General features: G+C 40.5%; 1 protein-coding gene across 6 annotated transcripts in view; it reads left to right on the top strand.

The window, feature by feature from the left end:
- The window catches only part of Ric8b (RIC8 guanine nucleotide exchange factor B), a 101,411-nt gene that overhangs the window by 61,375 nt on the left and 22,522 nt on the right, over window positions 1-17,514 (top strand). For all 6 annotated transcript variants that reach the window (XR_008722518.1, XR_008722515.1, XR_008722516.1 and 3 more), the window contains exons 7-8: window positions 1,245-1,389; window positions 13,747-13,891. Coding sequence is in view for 3 of the 6 variants with exons in the window: in XM_055627780.1 (XP_055483755.1) it covers window positions 1,245-1,389; window positions 13,747-13,891 (290 nt within the window). In the remaining 3 variants the exon portion in view is untranslated. The remainder of the gene's footprint in view (window positions 1-1,244; window positions 1,390-13,746; window positions 13,892-17,514) is intronic.

Below are 17,514 nucleotides of genomic sequence, written 5' to 3'. Positions count from 1 at the left end.
GGATAAGCATTAGGATTAAGAGAGACATGCTCAGAAAGAAAGACACCCAGAGCATGGGTGTGTGCTTCTTCAGGGTCACAGAATGGACTTTCTTGGAAAGAGGCAAACATTTATTATGCTAGGTGGTTAAAGTATAAGAAGGATTGTGGAAGACTAATAGTGAGAAATAGGAAAAGGAATAGTAAAGATTAGTGAGAGAGGGGTCAGGGAATAATTTAAGTGACAGTTGAACAGAGACCTGTAGGAACAGGCAGAGAAAGGGCTATTATTGTAGCTAGTATAAAGAAAAATACTTGGTTATCTCTCCCTCAAGTGCTTGCATCCAAGTGTTTCTGATTTATAATATTTTTAGATTTGGGGATATCTATATAGATACCCAGTAAGATATCTGATACCCAGAGCTTTAAGATAACTTATACATTTTTAGCATACCTTCACTTAATGTATCGCATGAACTTCATTTACCTTGTCACATACAGTTTCTTTTTGTGGCATCATGTAAGAACTCAAAGGTTCCAGATTTTGAAGTTAGGAATGTTCAGCCTGAAAGAGCCATTTTAATTATAAAATTAAACAACCAAAAAGCATAAATACAGATTTTTAAAACTTAGATACTGAATATGCTGGTAGAATTAAAAGCGGTAATAAGTCAGTATGGCTTGGGCTACTGAGGAAGTATGTGAAAAAATACCATTGGCCTTTGTTCGTGGGGAGAAATGCATGTGTGATTTTTTTTTTTCATGTGGTTTCTGAGTCTTGAACTCAGGTACTCATGCTCATGCTAAAAGCTCTTCGCTGGCTTTACTCCTCCTCCCTTTCTGTATCCAGGCAGTCTCTCTCTGATTTGGCTAAAAAAGCAGACCTTGAACTCTTACCTTCCTCTCAGCCTTCCAAGCCTGTGTGCTGTCATACCCAGCAAGAAAGAGGAACATGACACAGACATTTAAATTAATTTTTGCTAAATACCAGAAACCCTGCTGGTGCTGAGATAGCCGGATGACACGAAAGACACGTTTCTGTCCAAATAGAACTCTACTGCACACATGAGAGTGCGTGCGGTCTGGCTATTGTTGGCGATGCTGATGATTCATTTCATTTTGGAAGCTAACAGTTGTTTTATTTTATTTGTTACTCTTATTTAAAACTAAGTGTAGTTTCTTCTAAGACTGACCAGTTGCATGGTACCAATTTCACGTACCCCAGGACCCTCAATTGATGATGGTTTTTTTCATTTGTGCAATCAGGTTTTACCACCATTGAGGGATGTGACAAATCGACCTGAAGTTGGCTCAACTGTGAGAAACAAGCTGGTGCGCCTCATGACACATGTTGACCTTGGCGTCAAGCAAATTGCTGCCGAGTTCCTTTTTGTCCTTTGCAAAGAGAGAGGTGGGTTAAACTCTCTTTGCCTTATTTTTTTATCATTTGGAGGAAACCTGAGAAATTTTCCTGTTGGGTGTAGCCTTTTATTCCAGTCTTTGCAGCAGAGGTGACTACTTAGTTGCTGTTAAGAGCAGCTGCGCAGATGACAGGAAGTAGTAATCTCACAGCATTGTTATGTGTTCCTGAGCTCCTTGGCCCTGCAGAGACATACTTTTTCGAACACATAGGCATCTAACCTTTGTCTTATGTGTATTTAACCCAGACCTCGTAACATCTTGGGCTTGGGAATCATTGTAAGAAGTCTGCTACTATAATTCACTTGCTACTGTTTTAATGACCAGGTACAATTCTCACTCAATTCCCTCTAATTCCTCTTAAAATTGCAGTCAAATTTTGGTTTCCTCCCTGAATTCTTCAGTCTGTAGTCACGGGATGTTAGCTGTTTAATATAATGAGTAGAAGTCCAATAATCTATTAAGGCATGGCCTGTACTCTTGAGATAACAGTAATAATATTATTTCTTCTTGTTTATTAATACCTTTGTACAAAAATCACATCTAAGCTGACTTTTATTTCACTTTTTTGAAGAACACCAGTTTTATGAAATAGTTCAGAGATGAAAATCTGTCCTTGAAATATTTATCTATCTGTTTATTTATTTATTCATTCATTCAGTTCTAGGAATTGAACTTAAGGTCTCACACATGCTAGTCAATTGAGCTATATTCTCAGTCCTGAAAATCTCAAAATTTTATGTATTCTTAAACCTTATTTCTGACTTTTTAGTTCAAACACTTAAGTTTCTGTAAAGATGCCACATTATTAGAAATATAATTGAAGTGTTACAATGTTGATAACAGCTTTCAGAAGTGACAGGTGTCATGTACTTGACATGGGACACCTAACTTAATTCCGGAAAGGATACTCTGAGGGTAATATTGCTTCAGTTTCATCTTCTTGAACTATTAGTTGCTTCCATGATTTGAGAAAAGATTGATTACATCATGTAGTCAGATGGTTATCATAGTTCTTTGTATGTGTTGCCAAAATAATGGCTGATTGAATCTATTTTTCTTAGATCAAAAATGAGCTAATGGATGCTGGGGAGATGGGTCAGTCAGGAAAATACTTACAAAATAAGTGATCTGAATAAGTGTGTGCACTTACAAGTCTAGCACACACTTATAAGAGGGTCCCTCGGAAAAGAGTCCCTAGTGCCTGTCGGCCAGACATGTCAACCTAGTTGTCAGGCTTTAGGCCAATGAGAGACCCTGCCTCAAAAGACAGGTGGGCTGCATTCCAAACATATGACACCTAAGGTTGTCTTCTAGCTCTCACAAGCATATGCATACACATTTGTATCTATTTTTTTAAATGTGGTGTGCATGCGTGTGTGTGTGTGTGTGTGTGTATGTGTGTGTGTGTGTGTATCCATATCTATGAATCTAAACCACACATACATGCTACCCATTCACTTGAAAATGGATGTCAGAGCTGGAAAGATATGCAACATGAGAAACCTGAGTTCAAAATTGTCAGAACTCACAGAAAACCAACATAGTAGTGCATGTCCATAATCCCAGTCCTCCTAACAGCAATATGGGAGGTTGTTGTTGAAAATATAATGGTATTGGGTTAATAGTATTTAGTATTAGCCCTATAATTATTTATGGCATGGCAGTGTTATCTTACTATCGTAATCAATAAGATACAGTCACTATTAGTTAATTGCCTTATAACACTTTGGGCAGATAATTTCCACCTATGTTCTCTCAGTAACTTCCCCATCCACCTCCCAGCCCTGTCCATTGCCATCCACTTTAACCATTCCTGTCTGGTCTACCTTCCATCTATAATCTTATAAATACTAGCTTATATTTTTCATCTTGGGATTTCTTTTCACACCATTCTTAAGAGTCTTCCAGCCCACATGGTTCTTTCTCCATGCTAACCCATCATGATGTCCTCCCTCCTCCTCTCTTCCTTTCTATGTCTCTCCTTCCCATGATTCTCCTGTCCCCAAAGCCCAGAACCTTAGCCACATCTATCTCCTTCTGCCCTGTCCAGGTACAGGCCTGTTTTATTAACCAATCAGGAATGATGTCTTAGGCAGGTTCACACAATAAGGATAGGTGAATCTGGGCAGTAACCAGATCTTGAGGGCCAGAGATTAGCATCAAAATACAAGCATCAGACCAACGCCCAACAGGAGCTGGACATAAAATCTTCAGGAGGTAGAGGGTCAGGAGCCTGGCTTACCCAGCTGCAAACAAGAGACTCTTAAAACAGGGCAGAAGGTGGGGACCAATAGCTGAGGCTGCTCTCTCACTTCCACATGTGTGCACATTTGCCTGCACTCATACACCCCAACACCAAGGTTTTCAAAATAGTACTGTCTGAGCAGCAGTGCTGTTTTTGACTAGAAAGATTACTAGTTCTTTATAGATTATTTTTACAGTGAACACATAGTTCTTATATACTCTTTAAAAATTCATATATGGTCCTCCTTGTTGTTTAGCTTCTTTAGGTCTGTAGATTTTAATATGGTTATCCTATATTATATGGCTAATATCCACTTATAAGTGAGTATGTAACATGCATGTCTTCCTGGTTTGGTTCATTTCTAGTTCGGTCATTCAGAATGGCAAACAGGATAGACACTAGAAGTGGTGGAAGAGAGGGAACAGGACTGGATCCTACCATGGATGTCCTCTGAAAGGCTCTACCCAACGGGGGATCGAAGCAGATGCAGAGGCTCACAGCCAAACTTTGGGCAGAACACAGGGAGTCTTAGGGAAAAAGGGAGGAAGAGAAGGACCCAGAGGGGACAGGAGCTCCACAAGGAGAACAACAAAGCCCAAAAACATGGGCTCAGGGGTATTCTGCAGAGACTGATACACCAGCCAAGGACCATGCAGAAAGAGGACCTAGAGCCCCTGCTTAGATGTAGCCCATAGGCAGCTCAGTCTCCATGTGGGTACCTGAGTAAGGGGAGCAGGGGCTGCCTCTGACATGAACATGAACTTGGTTGCCTACTCTTTGGTCACTTCCCCCTGGCTGTTAGGCCTTGCCAGGCGACAGAGGAAGAGGATCCAGGCAGTCCTGATGAGACTTGATAAGCTAGATCAGATGGCAAAGGAGGAGGTCTCCCCCTCTCAGTGGACTTCATTGGGGGTGGGGGAGGGAAAGTGGGACCAGGCAAAGGGGAGGGAAGGGACTATAATTGGGATAGAAAATGAGTAAATTGTAAAAAAAAAAAAAAAACAAAATTTTAAAAATTCATATATGACTATCTAAGAATAGTCATACTATTGATGAGTCATTGCATAGCAAATGTGGCACATGCATTTGCAGATGAATTCTGTTGGTTATTTTTGTTTGAGATAGTTGGCACTGTTCCTTCTAGGGTATCTAGTACTTAGGAAGTTTTATAATATAACTGAAGTCAGACCTGGCCCGGCTCAGCACAGTAATATTTGTGGGTTTTGGCTTTGGTTTGTTTTTTTCAATTTTTGAAACTTCCGTATGTGATCATGTGTTTTGTTTTTGTTTTTTCAGTCTTACTAGAAATGTATTCTTGGAATAAAATCTATTTGAAGGCTGGCAAGATGGCTCATTGGTTAAAGGCTCTTGCTTTTGAGCTTCACCACCTGAGTATAATCCAAAAACCTGCATGGTAGAGGCAGACACTCACTGTTGCAGGTTGTCCTCTGACCTCCATATGTGTGCAAGCACATTCACTAACTGAATGAATGAATGAATGAATGAATGAATGAATGAATGAATGAGTGCATGAATGTGATGAATAGTTTTAAATTCATTCATCCAAAATGTGTTTTTAAGCTAGACACAGAAGTACAGAAGACAGTCAAGATTTTCACCCTCATGTTATCTATGCAAATTCCTGAAGCAGCCAGGCTTGTAATAAGGAAAGTAAGACATACAGTCTACATGTAAAATGACAGATGAAAACTGACACTTTGCAAGTTTGTTGCTTGAAGAACAGAAGGCTACAAGGGTTGGAGAAGAAGCATCGCTACTTAGCTACAACTCAGTGCTGCCATTAAGCAACTGCAGACTGTCCTTTTTATTATTGAAAATAGATTCTTCTCTCACACAGTATATCCCAACCACAGTTTCCCCTCCTTCCACTCTTCCGCACACCTTACCTCCTCTCCTCTCCCCAAGATCCACCCCCTTCATCTTCCATGAGAAGAGAGCAGGCCTCCAAGAGACAACAACCAAACATGACATAACAAAACAAAATAAGACCAAGCAGAGGCCCTCATATTGAGGCTGGACAGGCCACCCAAGAGCAGGTAAAAGAGTTAGATACACCCACTCCCACAGAAAACACCAAGCCAACACTTGAAACATATACACAGAGAACCTGGTGCAGATCCTTGTAGGCCCTGTGCTTGTTGCTTAAGTCTCATATGAGCCCTGCCTACTTGATTCAGTAGGCCATGTTCTCCTGGTGTCCTCCATCTCCTCTGACTCCTACACTCTTTCCATCCCCTTTTCCTTGGGATTCCCCAAGTGTCGAGGGGAGGGACCCAATGAAGATCTCCAACTTAAACTCTCCCGGTAATATTTGGATGTGGGTCTCTGCACCAGCTCCCATTTGCTGTGGGAGCTCTGATGATGACTAGACAAGTCACTGGTCTGTGACTATGAGAATAGCAGACTATCATTGGTCTCCAGATCCTGCACATCCGAGTAGTGTTAGGCATGGGTTCCTTCCTGTGGAGCGGGCTTCAAGTTAAACCAGTCATTGGCTGGCCACTCCTGTAAGTTCTGTGCCACCATTGCCCCAATACATCTTGCAGGCAGCACAGATTATTGGTAAAAGGTTTTGTGTTTGGGTTGTCGTCCAGAGTAGCTTCCTGCACCAAAGTGCCTAGAATGTAGGGGTGAAGACTCTGTGCAGACACCAGTTCCATCGCTGCATGTTCCATGAGCTGGGCAGATGTTTACTTTTCTTGGCTTTCTTCATTTCCTCTAGTTTGTGTTTTCCTGGCTTTCTTTAAGGGATTTAATTGTTTCCTCCAATTGTTTGTATTTTCCTGGATTTCTATAAGGGATTTATTAATTTCCTTCATAAAGACCTCTTTCATCTTCATATAGTTGGTTTTAAGGTCTTTTTGTTGTACTTTGGCTATGTTGGAATAATCAGGACCTGTTGTGGAAAGATAGCTGGGCTCTCATGGAGACATATTGCCCTGGCTGTTACTGTGTTCTTATACCAGCATCTAGGTATCTGGGTTTGGGGTGATTATAGGTGTAGGTGCTTATTTCTGGGTTTATCTTTGTTGGGTGGGTATTCTGTTTCCTCTTTGGATTTTCAGAGTGTAATGCTGTACGCTGCCTGTTTTACTGGCCAGGTTGGCTGATGTGTTCACAGGGAATGCCTGCTGGTGCTGGAGGCTGGGATATAGTGACAAAGGGGGGGTAGAGGTCAGGAGGGCATGGTCTGTGGGCAGGGGGAAAGGAAGGCTTCAGCTGGTGGTCTGTTGCAGCACTAGGGAGAAGAGACTGGGAGATTCGGTCCAGGCAGGTGTGACCTGAGCCTAGGGCATCTGCTTGAGTTGGGGGTTGGGATATAGTGACAGGTAGGGAGAGGGAGGTTAGAAGGTGATGGTCTGTGGGAGATGTGGGAAGGGGATGTTGTCACTGGTGTTCTGTTGCAGTGCTGGGATATACCTGAGGGATTGGGTTTGGACTGTTTGCAAGTTGTTTGACCTGTGTGCAGATCTTCTTTGCAAATAACTTTCAAAGAGTCCCAGTAGCTGAAATTTCTCTTAAAGATTGACAGAGCTAAGTGGAATGTGAAGGTTCTGTGGTCTGGGCTCAAACCACAAAGTAACCAGCAGTCAGAAGCAAGATACGAAGGGTAAAGTCTTAAGAAAGAGTAGGCATGGAAGGAGCTTCGCCAGCCAGCGGGAACAAAATGCTAACATGCGGTCATGCCACCACCTTGTGTTGAGCTGTGACATACTAAATTCTTATTATTCTCCACAGAGTTGGTGCTCTCTGGAAATCATGCTAAGAGAAAAAAAGCTCAATTCAGAAAAACAAATACTACTAACTTATTTTCTTTCATGTGGGATGTCTAAATGAGAGAGAGAATATGAATCCTAAATGTAGAAAGGGGACCATAAGAATGGAGTACCAAGAGGGTCTCCCAAGAGCTTGGGGTACATGGGTAATGGAATATATGTAACATGAAAGCAGGAGGGAAGGCTGTCAAGAGAGCGGAAAACCAGCAGGAAGGGCAAAAGGGATAGAGGAAGTGGATGAATAAGAACCAACAACAACAACAACAAAAAGAACCAACCATAATGACAGATACATGTGAAAATAGCATAGTGAAGCTTATCACTTTGCATTCTAACATCAATAAAATTTTTCTAAAAATAATTTTAAAACTGTACTTTCTTCAGGCTCCTTAAAAATAGTCTGCAGAATTTAACCAAAAGAAAGTGACTTGTGAAATAATCCACTCTCTTAGCAGTAGGGGTTAAGTTACAACAGTAAATTCAACTCAAATTCCCTTGGCTTGAGGCTCACACTTGCAGTTCTGCTTGTGCTTCCGTCCCCATGTCGGGGCCATAGACATCTCTCTGGCTTGGTGTTGAACTGCTGCTTTCTGTTCATATTTTCTTTCTGTCTTCCTGGAGCCCTCCCTCTGAGTCGTTCCTCTGTATTTTTTGGTTTAATTCTTAAGTTTTCCTTGTGTGTCTTCCTTTACCTGTCAGTAGCCTCTACATCTTGGCATCTTGAAAGGCTGGTTGTTTTTCTTTCCCAGGATCCCTATTTCCCAGGAAGAGCTCACCTTGCTGCTAGTCAGCCATTTCCATCCAGGAAGAGTAGGACATGCTTCCCCCTGCTCCACCCTACCTGCTGACGGTGCTTTCAGCAAGTGCACAAGCTGCCTAGTTTTCTGAAACAATGGATATTTTTTCATCTTTTTTAAAATTTTATTTATTTTTATTTTATGTGCACTGCTGTTTTGCCTGCAAGTATGACTGTGAAGGTGCCAGATCCCCTAGGATTGGAGTTACTGACAGTAACCTGCCATGTGGGTGCTGGGATTTGAACCCCAGTCCTCTGGAAGAGCAGCCAGCATTCTTAACCACTGAGTCATTTCTCCAGCCCCCAACAGTTATAATACATAGAAGTCATTAAAAATAGTGCCTGGTCATCATAAGTGCTGCAAGTGGAGCTATTTTTTTTTTTTAACCAACACTAAGTTAGAGACCTTGTGTCATAATTGTCCCATAAATGTTAAATAAAAGAGCAGTATTTGTGCTCCCTGTGAATTCAGGCTAGTGGGCATGTTATCTTGTGTATTTCCCCACAGTCAGGAATGTTAGAGACAGGTAGCCTGGAGGAGCAACTTTGTACAGAAAGGTCAGAGAGATGGGAAATACTTACAGGGAAAAAAGACAATTCAGGATCAGAAGAGTGCACACAGCAGACAACTTTAAAAAGAAAACAAAGGATGGAAGATAAAGAACTTTTAGACCTATAGCTGAGTTCTGAGGTTTAGGGGAAGCAGAGGAGGCTGCTTCAAGGAAGGTGGTCTCATATTTGTACTGAACAAAAGGTGTCTTGGGCAGTTGTATAGAATAGAAATGGGAAGATATGGAACTAGAAAAGAGTACCAGTTAGAGGAGCTGCTGCTGTGGATTTGTAGACACCATAGAGTTTGACTGCATGGAAAGATTCCCACCAAGAAGGGAGGACTGTCTCTGGGTGTGCTGTCCTCTCAGTAAACAAGTGGAAGCTCTGCTTTGTGGTAAAATGAGAGAACTCAGTCTGTATAGGATTTCAACACTGTGCCTGCCAGTGCGGGTGTCACCAGGACCTGCTGTGGGGCTCCACACTCCAGCCTCTTCACAGCATCGGCTTGCCGAAAACCGGTTGATTTCAGCAGCATCTTCAGATAGAACAGCTAATAGAACAACAAAAAAGCATCCTTCTGAGTGCCCGTGAATGTCTGTGTAGCAGACCAGAAGCCAGGTTCAGCAATTTTCCTTTTCTCCTTTTAGTGTCTAACACAGTATTGTATGGTATATTTAACACTATACTACAAGGTTACTAAAGATTTCTCCAGTACTTCTCTCTGCTAGGATTTTAAATTCCATTTGACTCCTTTCTTTGCGTCCCAATTTTTAGTTGTTTAAAATCTTAAGATTCCATTTGACTATATTTATTTTGGAGGCATTAATAATACATTATTTTGGAGATCTTAAATCATCTTTGTAACCTGTTCATCACAGCATTGGTATATTCCAGTAAAAGCAGTAAACATTATTTTCATTAAAATAACAGGGATCATGGTTATTAACTAGCTTCAAGAGGGGGTTTTCTTTATACAAAGAATACAGTCACGGGGCACAGTGGTGCACCTCTGTAATCCCAGCACTCAGGGAGGCAGAGGCAGGCAGATCACTGTGGCAAGTTCAAGAGGAGCCTGGTCTACAAAGCAGGTCCAGGGCATCCAAGGCTACACAGAAAGACCCTGTCTTGGGGGGCTGGGGGTGGAGGCATTAATAATGTTGTAGTTACTTCTCTTTTACCTCTTCTGGCCTTTCATAGCTTTTGGGGTCTTAGATTATCTTAATCTTGGTCCATTTTGTGTCATTTTTAAACATTATTTTCTTTGTATATGTGTTTTGCCTACATGTGTGTCTATATACCACTGTCATCACTGGTACCTGTGGAGGCCAGAAGAGGGCAATGGCTCCTTTGAAACAGGAGTTATAAACAGTTACAAACTGCCATCTGGATACTTGGAATTGAACCCATGTCCTCTGGAGGAGCATCCAGTGCTCTTAACCACTGAGCCATCTCTCTAGCCCATTTTATGTATTTCTTAAGTATACTCATTTAAACTATTCATATTGTTTCAATTTAGCCCTTAAAATTTTAGTTTAAAATAATTTATAAGTTTAAATTTTTTCTGGAATCACTAAACATCCTTATATATTTTTGAAAAAGCCTGAGGATGGGGTATTTTGTGAGGCCCCGAGTTCATTTTCCAGCATACACACAAAATAAAAATAAGCATTATCAATAATGCTTGTTTTAAAGGCATTGGTGTTCTGAGGGCTTAGGTTTGTGGTTCTTGATCATCAGTGGATTTGTATTTGACCATTAAAGTTGTATATGGCCTCTGTGAGTATTCAGGGTATCTCTATACCCTACACATTTATTTTGTTCCTTTAATGCCTTATTATGTATTCACTAACTTACTTGAGTCATTGTATCTTGAGGCACTGACAGCAAGAGACAGCGATTCAGATATATTCAAGGGTTCTAATTACTATCCCTCACTAAATACTTATGTAGTGTTTGTCAGTCCCACTGAGAAGGAGTACAGCTACTGACAGCTTTTAAGGTTAAAATGACTAGTGTAAGCTGAGTGTGGTAGTGCCTGCCTGTTGTGTCAGCACTGGAGACCTAGGAAGGAGGTAGGTGAGATCCATACTAACTTGGGCTACATACTATAAATCTCATTTAATCTTCTTATATGATTAATCCATGTGTCCTTTTTCACAAATGTAACCAGTTTTTATATTCCTTGAAAGGAGGGATAAACTTCATTTGTCCCTGGAAGGAGTATTTTTTTCTATCAAAGAAATACTCTCCAGTTGAAGTATTTCAGAATTTAACTTTATTCATTTTGTCCATGCTTTTTACAATTTCATACTCTGACTAGAATATCCCCTTTTCTTATCTGTTTCTTTGTCTTAGCCCTTTTTAAGGTCCTCAAGATAAATTTACTTGTTTTTTTTTTTTTATTTATACAGGAGTACTGTATTTTTATTACCTCCCCCACCCCTACTCCAACTCCTCCAATTCCCCCAGTCCCTCAAATTCATGACTTCTAATATAATTATACAGTTACACACACCCCCCCTGCTGAGTTGATTTAGTGTTACTGTTTTATGCATGCTGAGCACTTGGGATTGAATAAGCTATCAAGGAGCTCACTCGTAGGGAGAACTGCTTCATCTTCTCTAAGCAGCCATTGATTGCCTGGACTCTTCATCTAAGGGTAGGGCCTTAGGAAATTTCCCCTATCCATGTTGGCATGCTGACTAATGGTGTCATTATGCAGGTCTTATTTAGGAAACCATATTGTTGAGACTTCATGGATGCAACATCCCTGTTGTATCTGCAAGACATTCTCTAGTAGCAGATGTTCTGGACCCAACCTGCCCCAGTGTTCACTGAGTTGTAGGTATAGGTATTCATTGTAGATGTACTGAATGAGACTGTGCACTCCATTGTCACTTATTCCCTACATTTCCCCCTGTTGTGGACCTCTGTAATAGCTTCTGTCTGCTTCTTTGATGAGGGGTGAGAGCTTTAATTATCTGTGAGCATCAGGATAAGTATTTAGAATGCAGTTAGAAACAATACTGGATTAGGAAAATGACAGTAGTAGTTTCTCCTGTAGAGTCAGTGATCTCCCCAACCAGGGATAGTTAGCTGGGTTTACAGTACCAGGCTTGAGTTACTTCCTATTGAGCGGGTCTTAGATCCAACTAGACAGCTATTGGGTAGCCTCAAGATGAAAGTGCCATGATTTTACCACTGAAACTCTTGCCAGGACAATCATACACCACAGCAAGGTAGAACTGTTGCTAGCTTTTCTCCCTTGGCCAGCTTGTGTAGCACCTTCAGATGCTGTGAGAGTTATTAGTCCTTAGAGATGAGGCTTCCAAGGCAGTCCAGCTTGAGTCCTCCGAGTCCTGTGTCTGAAGTGTGTGGTGTCCTCAGTAGTAGGGTCTTACCTTCAACTTCTAGGAGGCAACCAAGGACTGTGACAATGGCCTATATTGTTTGGGGGGGGGGGTCCCTTGACCTCTCACTGATCAACAACTCAAAGGGTTTCTGTTAGATAGTTTATGACACTTTGCAAGGAGTGTTATCACCCCATGAGACATATCTCCATGAAAACTACACACACATACACACACACACACACTGCATGTACCTGTAAGCAAGCTTATAACAAGTTTCCCTATGGCTTTTTCAAATATTCTTAGCGTTGCTTATCTCTTCCTCCTCCTTCACTATGATCTTTTATCCCCAGTTGAAGTCCACACATATTTTTTCCCTCCTCCTCAGCACCTGTTTGTACTTCTCTGAATTTTTTCCCAGCATTATCTTTTGAGGTGAACACTTTGATTTGTGGTGCTGTTTCACATGTAGGTTTTATCATGGGTTTATACATGTGTGGTTTTGTTTTCTACAGTTGACCTTAGGATGTCATTTTATGAACATTCTTAAAGCCTTGAGTAAGTTTTAATGGTTTCTATTCTTTTTGTTATATACATAATTGTTGTGCTTTGAAATTGTACCTGAACAAAACAAAGTACCCCTATATAAAGTTGCCAGTAATTTGTTCAGTATATTCTTTAAAAGCTTATAAGTCACCAACACACATGCACATATACCTCTACAGAGCAGTGTTCCTTTGCAAAGAATTTTGTGTCAGTTCATATAAAGGATATCATTCTGACAGCAGGCAATAGTTACCAAAGACTTGTGCCCTGTACTGAATGCCTCACTCTCCTCCCCTCCCTTCCTGCCACCCCACCCCGTGTGTGTGTGTGTGTGTGTGTGTGTGTGTGTGTGTCTGTGCCTGTATCTCTGTGTGTGTCTATGTCTGAGTCTGTTTATGTCTATGCCTGTGTGTGTGTGTGTTTGTCTGTGAGAGTGCCTGTGAGTGTTCTAACATAATGGTTTTATGTAGTATACACCAAAAGGGAAAATAATGAGAGCTTACTTTTGCCACATACTCTTCTAAAAAGCTCAATGATATTAATTTGTGAGGTTAGGCAGTTCTGATTCCATTTCTACAGATCAGAAAACTGGGGTAGAGATACAAAATATTTTACCCAGCCTTCCCTGCCCTGCTAAGTGATAGCTAATATCCTTATATGTTATTATTTTCATATATATTTTTCTTCCAATCCCTTTAAGGATTAAAAAAAAAGTTAAGGTTGTTCATGCCACACATGCAAAAGTTCAATCTGACTTTCATCATCTTTAGTGTTAAAAAACAAGATTAGAGTCAGAATCTTAGAAATAGGGGCAAAGAGGCCCCATATTTGCCAGAGTGTGTATAAAAGAGTAATTTCAGAATTCCTGATACGGAAAAACAGGACTAGTCTTTGTTTTAAGTAGAAGCGTTTATACGTAGGTCAGCCTGACCACTCTGTGCTTGCATACCTCTCCAAGGGTTCCTGCCATGGCAGCTATACCCAACTCCTCTGCCGGTAAGTGGGTGGTGGTGGTGAGAACCTTAGGATCCCTGGCTAAAACCCTGTTGTGTTTTCGCAGTGGACAGTCTGCTGAAATACACTGGCTATGGGAACGCTGCAGGACTGTTGGCGGCCAGGGGCCTCTTGGCTGGAGGAAGAGGAGATAATTGGTACTCAGAGGACGAGGACACGGACACTGAAGAATACAAAAATGCAAAACCAAAGTATAGTACCAAGTTTCTATTCACTTAAGTAGTGGTGTCTTTCAGTTAGTGGTTTGCCTTCTACTTTCTTTGGCTTTCGTTTACTTGTGCTTTCTCTTGGGAATTTGTAAGTTTTCCATCTGCGGTGCTCTTAGAAACAGTTTCATTTAGTTAATACATCTAACATCAAGTGTTTAAGTTGGTTGTTTGATGCTTCCGTCATTCTCAGTACTCTCGCATAAAACCCCTTACAAATAAAAAAAAGTATTGCAACAAGGCACATGACTACAAAAGAAAAGAAGCTAGCTCTGCACTGAATTGTAGTCAAATGTACACATAGGCCTGTGCTTTTAGCCTTGCACAGACAAACTTGAAATTCTGGGATGCTCTTAGTCAGTATGTACAAATTAAAGACATTCTCACTTTCTTAAAACAACTACCACCTCTCCTCCTTTCTTTTTTCTTCCTTCTGTTCTTCCCCATCCTCCTTATCCTTTCCAACTCTCGTCTTTAGTTTTCACTTCCTCAGAGTCATTTGAGCTGAGCCTTTACTGGGTCCCATAACTGATTGCTAATAAGGCACCCTGCATTTTGGTCATTGTCAATGATACTGACCTGCTGTTTTCTACTGGCCTTTCTAGAAAGTGATATGGGTCATGAAGTAGTTAACCAAGAATAGAAAATCACTTGTAAAGTCAAGTATAGATTGTATTCTGTTGACATGAAAATACTAAATTGCATAAAGTGAAAAAAAATTGCCAATCTCCAATCAGGCAAGGACAACATGGCCTATGAGGTTTGAGTACATAATGTTATTTTTAGCATCCTTATTCTCTCAGCTTCATCAGGATGTTGCAGAATGTTATCTTGGAAACAAAGGCTCTGGTGGGGAAGAAGTGTTAGCAGTGGCTCTTAAGCAGTGAGCTTTAATGAACGCTGTCACTTAGATGTTATGGCTTGAACATCTCTGTCAAGATTTTGAAATAAAATAGAGGAACTGGACATCTTTAAATTAATATTCTGAATTAGTCTTGCAAGCTTTTCTTTTTATTTATTCCACAAACTGCATTTCCATATCATTTTAACACTTCATGTCTTTTCGTTTGAGGCTTAAAAATATGCTAGTTTCAAAGTCTCCTTTTTTGTTGTAGGTGTGTGTTTGGGGGTTGAGGTGGGTACTCACTGTGTTGCCCAGACTGGTCTCAAACTCAAAGATTCAGGTGATCTTTCCACCTTGGCTTCCCCAGTAGCTGAGACTATGAGCACACACCACCATACCCAGCTAAGAGTCCCATCATTGTAAATGGAGTCAGAGATGACACTGGCTATTTCTCACATTCCAGGGCATGTGGACACAGCCACATGCTGTAGAACACTCTAAAGTATTTATAGATGGTTGTTGTCTTTGCATTTTGGTATATATGGTTTATTTTATCTAGTAGATAGCTTTTTTAATGGTCATGGTCATGTAACTAGAAAGTATAGAATGCTACCAGAACAGGAAGGAACGCCAAACAAACAAACAAAAAGAAAAAACAAAACACAGGTCTTACCCAGTAGTGTAGTTTTAGAGGCGATATTAGACCTCAGCACTTTTTGTTTTAATCAGTGTTGATGATGTCTCTGACATAGTTAATGTCTTAACTCTCTGCTGTGGGATGAAATTGTACTTGGGCTTTGCAGCTTTAATGAAATCTTTTTCAGGTCTTAGACATAGCCAGAGTCACTACTAATATAAAATCATACGTCTTTAGAATGCACCTCATTATAAGCATAAATACATGTTTTCAAGTAGTTCACACCCCTTTCAAAGAGATTGGTGTTTGTTTTTCTTTCAATATACCCTCTCAAGAGGAAAACCTGGTGGAATCTTTAATACAACTTTAAAACATATTCTTCCAGGAGTTCTTGTGGAAGTGACAGTGAATAATATACTTTGTCAACAAGGCAATCCTTTGTTAACTCTGGGGAGTGACCCACAGAGCTCTAAGAACTTAGTAGCACTTTTTACTAGTCTGATTAAACTTAGAAAGTTGGCATCTGAAAGGATTGCTCACTTTACTGTACCCTTTCAGCATTCCCAGGATCCTACTCTGCTTTTCTTAAGATGCATTTATTCACAACAGTTGCTAGTTGGCAGAAGTAATCACTCTTCATCCAGTTGGCCCAAGTCCCATTGTCAAAAATGTAAGTGGATTCTGATTAATGCACCAAGGTAACCTGTAATCCTTTATTGGAATCTAAAACCAAGAATTGTGTGGAACTTCATCAGGCTTTGGGACACGCTAATTTTACAGCAGTCTTTTTTTGTGTCAAAATAAGTGTATCAAATGGACTGGAAATGGCTTTCTGCAGTTAGGCTCTTTAAACAAGTTACATGCCACATGGACATCCAGCCAGTCAGGCCTGTTAACTTTTAGACATAGTCCTTTACCAAAAGGGAGCCAGCCATATAAACTCTTGTTTGTTTGTTTGTTTGTTTGTTTGTTTGTTTTTAGACAGGATCTTACTTTGTAGCCCTGACTGACCTAAAACTCACTATATAGCTTAGGCTGGGTTCAGATTTACAGAGATCCACCTGCCTCAGCCTCCCAAGTGCTGCGTACACCACTACAGCTAGCTAAATTTTAATTTTATACTGTTTTCTTCCATGCCTCTGAGCATGGAGCCCCTTGATAACTGATGTGGTTTTCATCATTCTAAGCAATAGGGGAAAGATCTATGTTTAATGTCTTTGGCTTACTTTCAACTTTTGATCCATAGCTCTCCAGTTAGGTGCATAGGCATCCAGAGGTGTCTTGCTGGAAGCTTCATAGAGAAGCAGGAGGGTCAGAGTCATAAGTGGCAGAGCCCTGGATAATTTTTGATGGTCTTCATATCAGTTCGTAGAGTCCAGAAGCTTAGAATTGTACTAAGCACTCTTGGGATAGTTGTCTGACTACAATGATCTCAGAAAGGCGGTGTCCCCACTGGCTGTTTCTTGAACACAGGCATCACACCTGAATTTTCTTCACTCTGCCAAGGTTTGGTATGCTGCTCAGGTCTAGTGGCAATTGTCTTGTTAGTGTGTAAATTGTATGGTTTTAAATTTTCTTAAGGAGAATGGATCATAAATCAGGACTTGAAGATTTTTCTCTTTGCCTAATCTGGGCTTTGTTTGTATATACTAAGATTTAACTAACTTTTAGAACTAAGGTTTATGACTATATTCATCCAGTGAAATAGATCTAAATATGGTCACAAAAAGATCCTAACTGAAAACAAAATCAGTACTCCTTCTGCCACAGCCACACCACCTCCATACACTTATCGGCCTTTGTAATACTTGCACTTTCTTAATGGAACTCTTATCAATTCCCAAGCTTATACTGAACTCAAAATCCTTCTGCATCAGTTTCCCAAGCACTGAGGGTTGTAGGCAAATATCACCACAACTGCTTCAGAGAAAGCTTTCTCATCTTTTTCACTCTACCCTTTTATTTGGGAGATAAAATGTGCACAACATTAAATTAGCATTTCAGCCAATTTTAAATGTAAAAATCAGGGGCAGCCAGTACATTCACACTATTGTACAACCATGTCTAAAGCTTTTTTTTTTTTTTTTTTTTCAGACAGGTTTTACTCTATAGCCTAAGCTAACCTCA

Source organism: Psammomys obesus, unplaced genomic scaffold (assembly GCF_907164565.1).
Source record: "Psammomys obesus unplaced genomic scaffold, mPsaObe1.curated_primary_1811, whole genome shotgun sequence".
NCBI lineage: Eukaryota > Metazoa > Chordata > Mammalia > Rodentia > Muridae > Psammomys > Psammomys obesus.
The sequence above is the reverse complement of the archived record's forward strand: the minus strand, read 5'-3'. Positions and strand labels throughout refer to the sequence as shown.